Raw genomic sequence first — 12532 nt, forward strand, 5'->3', positions numbered from 1 at the left:
AAATAAAAAATTTACATACATTTGCATAAATAACTCACCAACAGTAACTCCTGATCTGTTCAAGTTTTTGCCACCAAACCAACCTTTACATGTTCAGACTGTCCTAACCTCAAATTCCTACTTTGAACAACTTCAACTGTATACATTTGCATAAATTATAATAAATGTATAACCCACCAACAGTAACTCTTGACACGTTCAAGCTAGAGACATCAGCCTATCCTAACTTCAAATTCTCAAAAATGAATCAACTGTAATTATATACATTTGGATAAAATTACCAACCCACAGTAACTCTTGAACCGTTCAAGCTAGAGAAACCAAACCAAATTTCTCATGTTCAAGCTATCCTAACTTTAAACTCTTAATTTTTATCAACTATAATTGCATACATTAATAAAATGTATACCTAAAGGTGTCCTAAAATTCTAAATCAAATAGTCATACGATGGATCATTTAACTATCTTAAAACAATTCCATATGTTAGCTTGTTAACCCCCCACCCAACAGCTTAGACTTTTAGAGGCTAATAGCATACACTTACTCACTGACAGTAACTCTTGAACTGTTCAAGATTGAGACACCAAACCAACTTTCACAAGTTCAGGCTATCCTAACTTCACACTTTTTGTAAAACTTTTGTCAACTATAACACCAAACCAACTTCCACATTTTAAGACTATTCAATCAATCAATCCATCACAAGCTAGCATGCACACCATATTTTCTTCAGGAAATTTACTTTTCTAGTTTAGCCTGCATTACTAGCTTTTGCTAGTAGAGGAAAGTTGGTAAGTTGCTCTAGAGTGTTTGCTAAATTACTGTAAAATGTACTTTTGAGTATAATTTGACTTTTGTACTCTATTTGAACTAGGTCTCGTATAAGTCCAAATCCAACCATAATGTTTCTTCTCTATACAACCAATACTGAAGACTTCCAATGTTGACACTGTGACACTGTCAAAAGCCTCAAAGCCTTGGAAGCATGGGAAGAGTTTTGTAACCCAATTATGTAACCCATGTGTCTATCTGTTTCAGCTCAGAAGAACACACACTACCTTCTGGTGTTTGATGGCTTTGTCATACTGGTTTGCCTGACCTCGGCCGTGCTATGCACACGCTCCATCGTTCTGGCAGTCAAATTACTGCAGGTCAGTTAATGATACATTATGGAAGTTTAGTTGCTAATTATATACATCACATTTCGGCTTGAAAGGTCAATGTTGGCTGTATGGTTAATACACATGTATGATGTGAATTTCTTGTCTCATAAAACCCAACTCGTGTTTTAGCTAAAACAATATACGCTTTGCTCATGGGTGCGATGTCATTTCTGGACAATATTTATCTCCATTTAGAGGGATCCCTTTTGGCTCAAAAGCCAAGTTGTAGGTCTTCTGGAGCTTGACCCCTCACTGGCCAATAAGAATGTGCTCCATGGCTAAATATGTGGTTGCTTCAAGTTGAGTATTTACAGTCTTATGTATTGTGTTGTAATCAACTCCAATTACAATATTCCATTATGGCCTAGTTTGTTAAATAGCCTACAGAAACAAAACAACAAAATATATGTAGGCCAGTCCTATCTTCACTTAATGTGTTGAACATGTTTGCAGTCCACATTGTAAGAAGCCTAATTGCATGGATTCAATATGGAAATATATAGTTAAACCTAGCATTCACACTAATAGGTGCTAGGCCTACTGTAAATTGCATTATGGCTGAGCCATGGACATGCCAAACATTGTCAATAAGCAAGATTAAATTCACTATTGATAAGGCTTTAAGATTGAATAATTCTGCTCAAAATGAAACAAGACTTGTTTTAAATAGGCTATGTCTAAATACAGTTACATGCCCCACAAACAACCTTCATTTAAGGGAACGGAGGCTATGCAATTATATCTTCTTTTTTATTTTTTTTTATTGAATTTCCCAAACTTACAATATACTCGCAATGAAGCCGCTCAACAACTACACCACACCAGTCATCCAACAGACTCCCATTCAGAGAAACACACAGAAGTATCCAGGGTCAATGCCCTGCTCAAAGTCACGTTGACATATCTCCCACCAGGCCAAAAAACGTGAACCTGAACCCTCTAAGATCCCCCCACGGTCTCCCTATAGCTGTTCCTCAACCATCCAAGACCACTCCCACAGTCCCCCCCACCAAAACAAATAAGAAAAAAAAATACAATTAGTTACATTCCCCATCCCCGAGAACCCCTCAATGCACCAACAACCAAGAAAATGAACTAAAGAGAAAAAAGAAAAAGACAAGAAACAGCAAACAACAGCGCAAGAAAAACAAAGGACATCAAGGACAACTAAAATCATAACAGCAATGCCAACTGTATATGTTGGAGTGCATGTCTGGCACTATTACGTGTGTGTGTCCGTGTATGCGTGTATTTTGAATGAGTGTGTGTGTGTGTGTGTATATGCATGTGTACAAAAACCTGCACGGTATCAGCCTCATCTTTGACCATCATTCTATCTCCCACACAGCATTTCCACTCCCACTTATCTCCAATTACACATCCCAACCCTCAGCTTCCCTCGGCCCATCCCACCCATCTCTGCTGGTCACCCTCTATGGATTTCTATGGAACCTATATCTTTCATCTATACTGTGATGTTTAACGTACAATTCCAATCTATCTAATCGAATAGAATCCACAGATTGCGAGTTGAAGATAAATATTTTTACTAAGAGTATTAGTAATTGACTGACCCGAGTTCTCCAGATCTCCTAACAGTACTATTTCTAGGGTCAATTTTAGGGTCATTTTCAGCCATTCCAGAACCTGAGACCAGAAACAGGCTACCTGAGGGCAATACCAAAATAAATAATCTATTGATTCTGTATCCTCACAACAAAATCTGCAAAGCTTTGATGATTTTATGCCCTAAATTTTCAACATTTTGTTGGTGGCAAGAATTCTATAATAATTTTAGCTGAAAAGCACTTGAATCTTGCGTAGTTTTATATATCAACTCATACACCCTGAACCATGGAATCGGTACATCAAAAATCTCTTCAACTATTTTGCAATCTGTATGGCACAGTTGTCAACATGCTGGTCCTCAAATAAAACTGGTACTTTCCTATTTCTGCTATTTTTATTATTCCGCCAGTTTTGATCCTTTATATTGGGCAGACAGACGAGTTCCCTACCTCTTCCCGCTGCCACCTCCATTTTTGGGGTAATGCTGTAATCAATTGGTTGTACTCTAGGATTGAGCAGACCTTCCCATACAATTCTGATAACTCCTTGAGGGACATAAATATAACTATTAACTCTACTATTCCAATTTGCAAAATAATTTAAGAACAAAATACCCTTTTCAAACATCTTTCCCATAAATACAGTTTTTTTTATCAACCAGCACATTTGAGTTCAGCCATAATATTTGTTGTAATATTTGTTCTATCTTTTCAGGGGGATGAAATTGAAATTGTAGCCAACTCTGCAAAGCTTGTTTGAAAAAGAGAGATACTTTGAAAAAGTATCATTTTCAATTAATAGACATGGCAATCTGCACAAAAGCAAAAAGGCCATTTTTAAAACAATGGATGTAGTAATCTACTTGAGAACTATTTAGGGTTCAAGTAAAACGTTTGAATACATTAAGCTTTTAGAGGATTAGTGCTTTATATTTAATAATCTCAACCCACCCAATTCATTTTATTTATATTGATTGTCTGGTTTAGCATCCCAGATAAAGCTAAATTTGTTTTGCTCATATGATTTCAAAAATGAATCAGGAATAGGCAGCACCATAAGTAAATGAGTAAACTGAGATATGACTAAGGAGTTAATCAGGGCAATTTTTCATAAATAGACAGGCATTTACCTCCATGGTTGCAGGATCTTGTAAATTTTTACAAGATTTCTATTGAAATTCATTGTGGAGAGCTTATTTATATATTTTGAGATATGAATACCAAGTATGTCTACTTCACCATCAGCCCTTTTTATAGGTAAACTGCAGGGTAATGTAAAAGTTTTATTTTTTATAGATGCCAATACGTAACATTGTACACTGAATCATAATTAGGTTTTAGACCAGATAGTACAAAAAAGTAATCTAGATCTTCAATGAGACATTGCAGGGATCTAGCTTGCGGACTTAATATAAAACTTGAGTCATCGGCATACATGGACACCTTTGTTTTTAAGCATTGGATTTTTAATCCTCTAATATTGTTATTGGATCTGATTTTAATAGCTAGCATTTCGATGGCCATAGCGAAAAGATATGGTGACAGTGGACACCATTGTTTAACTCCTCTTAACAATTCAGACTCTCTGAGTAGTAGCCGTTATTTACTTTTTTACACCTGGGGTTGATATACATTATTTTTTATCCATTTTATAAGAGGATCACAGAAGTTTAAAAAATCCTGGCGTTTATAAATAAAATCCAGTCTTAATCAAATGCCTGCTATAAACTGCTATAAATGCATGGCTTCTTTTAGCTGTTTCATAATGTTCTATTATTTCTATTAGTTGTCATATATTATCTCCAATGTATCGTCCATGTAAAAAACCTGTCTGATAACCTCTTAGAGACATGTGAGACGCTAGCGTCCCACCTAGTCAACAGGAAATGGAAGTGCGCAATGCCAAATGCTAATAGTACTCGATAAAACTCAAACTTTCATTAAAACACACATGCAGGGTACTGAATTAAAGCTACACTCGTTGTGAATCTAGCCAACATGTCAGATTTTTAAAATGCTTTTCGGCAAAAGCATAAGAAGCTATTATCTGATAGCATGCAACACCCCAAAATACCTGAAGGGGACGTAAACAAAATAATTAGCGTAGCCGGCGCTACACAAAACGCAGAAATAAAATATAAAACATTCATTACCTTTGACGAGCTTCTTTGTTGGCACTCCTATATGTTCCATAAACATCACAATTGGGTCTTTTTCCCGATTTAAATCCGTCCATGTATACCCAAAATGTCAATTTATATAGCCCGTCTGATCCATCCAAAAGCTCTGTTCCAAAACGCAACGTCATTTTTTTAAATTAAATAAGTTGCCTATATTCTTTGACAAAACACTTCAAACTACTTTTGTAACCCAACTTTAGGTATTTGTAAACGTTAATAATCGATCAAATTGATCACTGGGCGATCTGTATTCAATAGCAGCTACTCTAGAAAACGTTGTCCTTTTTCTCTCTCCCAAAAGTCTCTTCCTGTATACTGGACGAAAGGAAGGACCTACTTCTCATTCCAAAAAGGATTTAAACCAATGAAAATGCCAGTACTGGCGACATCGTGTGGAAGTTGTAGGAACTGCAGGCTCACCGTTATATATTTTTGCTTGCAGTAAACAAATTCAGAGACTGGCGGATGAATACTTTTCTGTGGTTTTTGTGACCAGGTTTTTCTTGGGATTTCGATTGCTGTTCACGTTCTGTTATAGTCACAGACATTATTTAACCAGTTTTAGAAACTTCAGAGTGTTTTCTATCCACACATACTAATCCTATGCATATACTATATTCCTGGCATGAGTAGCAGGACGTTGAAATGTTGCGCGATTTTTAACAAAATGTTGAAATAATTCAGGGGAGCTTTAATTAATAGACTTGACAAAACTATATAATCAAAAATACAAGAGAAAATAAAAGTGGGTAAAAGAACCCGTCGCGCGCCAATACATACATACGTGCCTTGCGAAAGTATTCGGCCCCCTTGAACTTTGCGACCTTTTGCCACATTTCAAACATAAAGATATAAAACTGTATTTTTTTGTGAAGAATCAACAACAAGTGGGACACAATCATGAAGTGGAACGACATTTATTGGATATTTCAAACTTTTTTAACAAATCAAAAACTGAAAAATTGGGCGTGCAAAATTATTCAGCCCCTTTACTTTCAGTGCAGCAAACTCTCTCCAGAAGTTCAGTGAGGATCTCTGAATGATCCAATGTTGTCCTAAATGACTAATGATGATAAATACAATCCACCTGTGTGTAATCAAGTCTCCGTATAAATGCACCTGCACTGTGATAGTCTCAGAGGTCCGTTAAAAGCGCAGAGAGCATCATGAAGAACAAGGAACACACCAGGCAGGTCCGAGATACTGTTGTGAAGAAGTTTAAAGCCGGATTTGGATACAAAAAGATTTCCCAAGCTTTAAACATCCCAAGGAGCACTGTGCAAGCGATAATATTGAAAAGGAAGGAGTATCAGACCACTGAAAATCTACCAAGACCTGGCCGTCCCTCTAAACTTTCAGCTCATACAAGGAGAAGACTGATCAGAGATGCAGCCAAGAGGCCCATGATCACTCTGGATGAACTGCAGAGATCTACAGCTGAGGTGGGAATCTCTGTCCATAGGACAACAATCAGTCGTATATTGCACAAATCTGGCCTTTATGGAAGAATGGTAGGAAGAAAGCCATTTCCTAAAGATATCCATAAAAAGTGTCGTTTAAAGTTTGCCACAAGCCACCTGGGAGACACACCAAACATGTGAAAGAAGGTGCTCTGGTCAGATGAAACCAAAATTGAACTTTTTGGCAACAATGAAAAACGTTATGTTTGGCGTAAAAGCAACACCCTGAACACACCATCCCCACTGTCAAACATGGTGGTGGCAGCATCATGGTTTGGGCCTGCTTTTCTTCAGCAGGGACAGAGAAGATGGTTAAAATTGATGGGAAGATGGATGGAGCCAAATACAGGACCATTCTGGAAGAAAACCTGATGGAGTCTGCAAAAGACCTGAGACTGGGACGGAGATTTGTCTTCCAACAAGACAATGATCCAAAACATAAAGCAAAATCTACAATGGAATGGTTCAAAAATAAACATATCCAGGTGTTAGAATGGCCAAGTCAAAGTCCAGACCTGAATCCAATCGAGAATCTGTGGAAAGAACTGAAAACTGCTGTTCACAAATGCTCTCCATCCAACCTCACTAAGCTCGAGCTGTTTTGCAAGTAGGAATGGGAAAAAAATTCAGTCTCTCGATGTGCAAAACTGATAGAGACATACCCCAAGCGACTTACAGCTGTAATCGCAGCAAAAGGTGGCGCTACAAAGTATTAACTTAAGGGGGCTGAATAATTTTGCACGCCCAATTTTTCAGTTTTTGATTTGTTAAAAAAGTTTGAAATATCCAATAAATGTTGTTCCACTTCATGATTGTGTCCCACTTGTTGTTGATTCTTCACAAAAAAATACAGTTTTATATCTTTATGTTTGAAGCCTGAAATGTGGGAAAAGGTCGCAAAGTTCAAGGGGGCCGAATACTTTCGCAAGGCACTGTAATATACGAATATACAAACAAACAATCTCTGACAAGGACATGAGGGGAAACAGAGGGTTAAATACACAACATGTAATGAATGGGATTGGAACCATATGTAGGAAGACAAGACAAAACCAATGGAAAATTAAAAATGGATCAATGATGGCTAGAAGACCAGTGACGTTGACCGCAGAGAACCGCCCGAACAAGGAGAGGCATTGACTTCTGCAGAAGTTGTGACAATACCCGCCATATTGGGTAGTAAACATTACTCAGTAATAGCATTTTAAATATTCACTTACCTTTGATGATCTTCATCAGACTGCACTACCAGGAATCCCAGTTCCACCATAAATGTTTGATTTGTTCGATAATATCCATCAGTTATGTCCAAATATCTTCTTTTGTTAGGGCGTTTGGTAAACAAATCCAAAAGCGCGTTCAGGTCGGTTGGACAAAAAGTTTAAAAAGTTCCGTTACAGCCCGTAGAAACATGCCAAACTAAGTATGGAATCAATCTTTAGGATGCTTTTAACATAAAACATAATTAATGTTCCAAAAGGACAATTCCTTTGTCTGTACAAATGAAGTGGAACCTTTCACGTGAGCGCGCCAGACCGAGGCTGTGGCACTCTGCCAGACCAGGATGTAGAGTCAGTTTCCTTTAAACAGTATGTCATATTCCTTTTCTTTTAGCCACGTAAAGATGGATTTTTTTTAATAATCTGCTAAACCGTTACAATTATAACTGGCTATACTTATTTCACCCCTTACAATAACTAGATACTATTCTCAGTCTAAATTGACCATAATTAGTGCTTGTAAAATTACTGCCATCAGAGGTATTATGACGGTCAAAATTAGAGCTTTCAAATGTCTGATATTTAGAATTCAAGAAATAGGTTCTAGCAATATTTGTTTTATTCCCTTGCCTGTTTGCCTGTGAGCCAATGCCACAGACGTTAGAAAATTGAGACAAGCTATTATGCGTGTAGTAAATCTGAGTAGGTTGATGTGTATGATATTGGATGGGATTTAGTGAGTGTGTACGATGTCTGTATAAGAGTAAGACTATAATGTCTGCTGTCCAAATAAACAATAACTCTGCCACTTTGCATGGTTGAGTGTCTATGTGTGTAACATGTAGTGCGTGTATTCTTAATATTCAAGATGACAATTGTAATCCATATCGTTGCATCCAAATTGCCTTTAACATCATTGAAAAACACATCCCAGTATTTCCATTGCAATTGACGTTTCACATGATCATGAAAGAGACCTTGCATTACTATAGAGACGGCTTCACTACATTACAAATGTATTCCGTACAATATTATTATTCCCTAATGCCCCTATTCTGATATCTTCCCCTTGCTTGTTGTAAACATATATAAACATGTAGACAAAGACATCAAAAAGATAGACAAACGAGAAACATATTAAATTATAAAACAGTTCTCGACAATTGAGAGATGTGGGAGAGGAGAGAAGGGAAAGAGAAGAAAGCGAGATCAGGTGTGTATGTACATATGTAAGCAAGCATGTAATTGAGTACGTGTGTTCATATCCACTTCATAGTTTTTAGATATTTTTACAGCTCCCATACTTTATTTATTTCGTAACCTGAAGTCCCTGTAGAATTTAGTACAGCTATGGTGTTATGGAGCTGTCTCCGAATAGCTGTCCATCTATAAAGAGTTTGTCCACAATGAGAAAGGCATGCTTACCCTTCTCCCTTTGTACCAGATACAGTCTCTTACGACGTTTGTTTATCTCCCTTCGAAATTGATCATTGAGACCGAATTTGGTCCCTTTATGCTCCCTTCCTCTGCTTTTGATCAGCTCTTTTTGTTGGTAGTGTTCACTTTTTGCGATGATTGGTCGGGGACCCTTGGTCTTGCTGCTCCAAGTCTGTGTGCTCGGTGGAAAGCCACCTTGTTCACAGTCTCTCTAGGAAGTTTCAAGGCGGATTGCACGAATTCTCTGATCGTGCCCTCTGGATTATTGGATGCGTCCTCAGGAATCCCAGACCAGAAAAAATATGATTTTCACGCATGCTACGACTTTGTCTAGTAGCGACTCCTTTATCACCCTGTTTTCCCTGAGTAGACAATCCATGTTGGAATCATGAATTTTTACCTTGGCTGTAAGTACATTGTTCTCTCCTTGGTGCGTGAGAATTCCACTCTGGTTAAACACCAAACTCCCCCTCAGCCCTGCTACCTTCTCACACAACTTTTCAAGTGTTGCATGAATTCCAGCCAGAGCACCGTCCTGTACTTATACGGTAAGTAAATCGTCCGTGTCTGTAGATGAATCTGTTTTTCTTTTTTAGGGGGGTTAAAGTTATTTTGTGAGGTAGTCAGATCTTTCCATGATAGAGTATGTTGTTCCTCCATAGCGTAAAGCTATTGGTACTCATCGATTTCCCTCAGGATCTCCTTAGTATCCAGGTTGGCTCTTTACTGCAACCAGTTGTTTTATGAAAAGATAACAATGAGTCTTTCCCACGACGACGACAGGTGTCTGTAGTACACCCAGCTACCACTCAAAAACACGTTTGGTATTCATATTTAATTAATAGCGGTTTCGTTTGAATCAAAACTAACAAACCAAGTGTTTTCCAGCATAGTGTTCAGCTGCGCACTCTTGGTTTTTAATAAAATGAAATGAAAAACAATCAATATTTTTTTAAAGAAACAATAACTATGAACAGGATGGGGTCAAAAACATTATACGATAAATCACATCTCTCGTTCAATGGCATTTGCACATTTGCACGTCTATACAAAATACTAAGATCCTGACAATTGTATCATTGCCTATAGTACCAGTCAAAAGTTTGGACAACTACTTATTTATTTTTCTTTTTTCTTTATTGTACACATGGAATGCTTCTCCGACCGTCTTGAAGGTGTTCCCACATATGCTGTGCACTTGGCTGCTTTTCCTTCACTCTGCAGTCCAACTCATCCCAAACAATCTCAATTGGGTTGAGGTCAGGTGATTGTGGAGGTCAGGTCATCTGATGCAGCACTTCATCACTCTCCTTGTTTAAATAGCCCTTACACAGCCTGAAGGGGTGTTGGGTCATTATCCTATTGAAAACCAAATGATTGTCCCACTAAGAACAAACCAGATGGGATGGCTTATCTCTCCAGAATGCTATAGTTGCCATGCTGGTTAAGTGTGCCTTGAATTCTAAATAAATCACTGACAGTCTCACCAGCAAAGCACCCCCACACAATCACACCTCCTCCCCTATGCTTCACGGTGGGAACCACACATGCGGAGATCATCACCTACTCTGCGTCTCACAGACACAGCTGTTGCCAAAAATCTCAAAGTTGGACTCATCAGACCAAAGGACAGATTTCACTGGTCTAATGTCCATTGCTCATGTTTCTTGGCGCAAGCAAGTCTCTTCTTATTATTTGTGTCCTTCAGTAGAGGTTTCTTTGCAGCAACTGAACCATGAAGGCCTGATTCTTCTGAACAGTTGATGTTGAGAAGTGTCTGTTACTTGAACTCTGTGAAACATGTATTTGAGCTGCAATCTGAGGTGCAGTTAACTCTAAGGAACTTATCCTCTGCAGCAGAGGTAACTCTGGGGCTTCCTTTCCTGTGGCGGTCCTCATGAGAGCCAGTTTCATCACAGCGCTTGATGGTTTTTGCGACTTCACTTGAATAAACTTGAATAAATAAACTTGAAAAGTCCTTGAAATTTTCTGCTTTGACTTACCTTCATGTCTTAAGTAATGATGGACTGTAATTTATCTTTGCTTATTTGAGCTGTTATTTCACAATATGGACATGGTCTTTTACCATATAGGGCTATATTCTGTACACCACCCTTGTCACAACAAAACTGATTGGCTCAAACACATTAAGAAGGAAAGAAATTCCACAAATTAACTTTTAACAAGGCACACTTGTTAATTGAAATGCATTCCATGTGACTACCTCATGAACCTGGTTGAGAGAATGCCAAGAGTGTGCAACGTTTTAATAGCTAGCTAAGTAACATAATTGAGGGTTGACATTGGTTATGAGTATGAATGTGGATGCATTTCAGAATCCCAAAATTGTAGGCATGACGCAAGATGAAAGAACCTTCCAGAAGGATAACCACCTCTGCAGCACTCCACCAATCAGGCCTTTATGGTAGATTGGCCAGATGAAGCCACTCCTCGGTAAAAGGCACATGACAGCCAGCTTGGAGTTTGCCAATAGGACTCTCAGACCATGAGAACCAAGATTCTGTGGTCAGATGAAACCAAGATTGAACTCTTTGGCCTGAATGCCAAGCGTCACGTTTGGAGGAAACCTGGCACCATCTCTACGGTAAAGCATGATGGTGGCAGCATCATGCTGTGGGGATGTTTTTCAGCGACAGGGACTGGGAGACTAGTCAGGATCGAGGGAAAGATGAACGGCGCCAAGGACAGAGACCCTTGATGAAAACCTGCTCAGGATCTCAGACTGGGTTGAAGATTCACCTCCAACAGGACAATGACCCTAAGCCCACAGCCAAGACAATGCAGAAGTGGCTTCAGGACAAGCCTCTGAATGTCCTTGAGTGGCCCAGCCAGAGCCCGGACTTGAACCCGATTGAACATCTCTGGAGAGACCGGAAAGTAGCTGTGCAGTGATGCTCCCCATCCAACCTGACAGAGCTTGAGATGATCTGCAGAGAAGAATTGAGAAACTCCCAAGATACAGGTGTACCAAACTTGTAGCGTCATACCCAAGAAGACTTGAGGCTGTAATCGCTTCCAAAGGTGCTTCAATAAAGTACTGAGTAAAGGTTCTGAATACTTATGTACAGTGCATTTGGAAAGTATTCAGACCCCTGGACTTTTTCCAAATTTTAATAAGTTACAGCCTTATTCTAAAATGGATTAAATAGTTATTTCCCCTCATCAATCTACACACAATATCCCATAATGACAAAGCAAAAACTGGTTTGGACATTTTTGCAAATGTATATAAAAAAAACTTAAATATCACATTTACATAAGTATTAAGACCCTTTGAGTGAAATCAAATCAAAATCAAATGCAATATTATTTGTCACATGCACTGAATCAAACAGGTGTAGACTTTACTGTAAAATGCTTCCTTACAAGCCCTTAACCAACAATGCAATTCAATAAATAGAGTTAAGAAAATATTTACTAAATATACTAAAGTAAAATAATTCAATAAAAAGTAACACAAAATAACAAGGTTATATACAGGG

General features: G+C 38.3%; 1 protein-coding gene across 2 annotated transcripts in view; it reads left to right on the forward strand.

The window, feature by feature from the left end:
- The window catches only part of LOC139406904 (mucolipin TRP cation channel 2), a 60086-nt gene that overhangs the window by 12520 nt on the left and 35034 nt on the right, over positions 1-12532 (forward strand). For both annotated transcript variants that reach the window (XM_071150052.1, XM_071150051.1), the window contains exon 8: positions 1040-1152. In XM_071150052.1, coding sequence (XP_071006153.1) covers positions 1040-1152 — 113 coding nt within the window. The remainder of the gene's footprint in view (positions 1-1039; positions 1153-12532) is intronic.

Source organism: Oncorhynchus clarkii, chromosome 4, assembly GCF_045791955.1.
Source record: "Oncorhynchus clarkii lewisi isolate Uvic-CL-2024 chromosome 4, UVic_Ocla_1.0, whole genome shotgun sequence".
In the NCBI taxonomy this organism is placed as follows: Eukaryota; Metazoa; Chordata; class Actinopteri; order Salmoniformes; family Salmonidae; genus Oncorhynchus; species Oncorhynchus clarkii.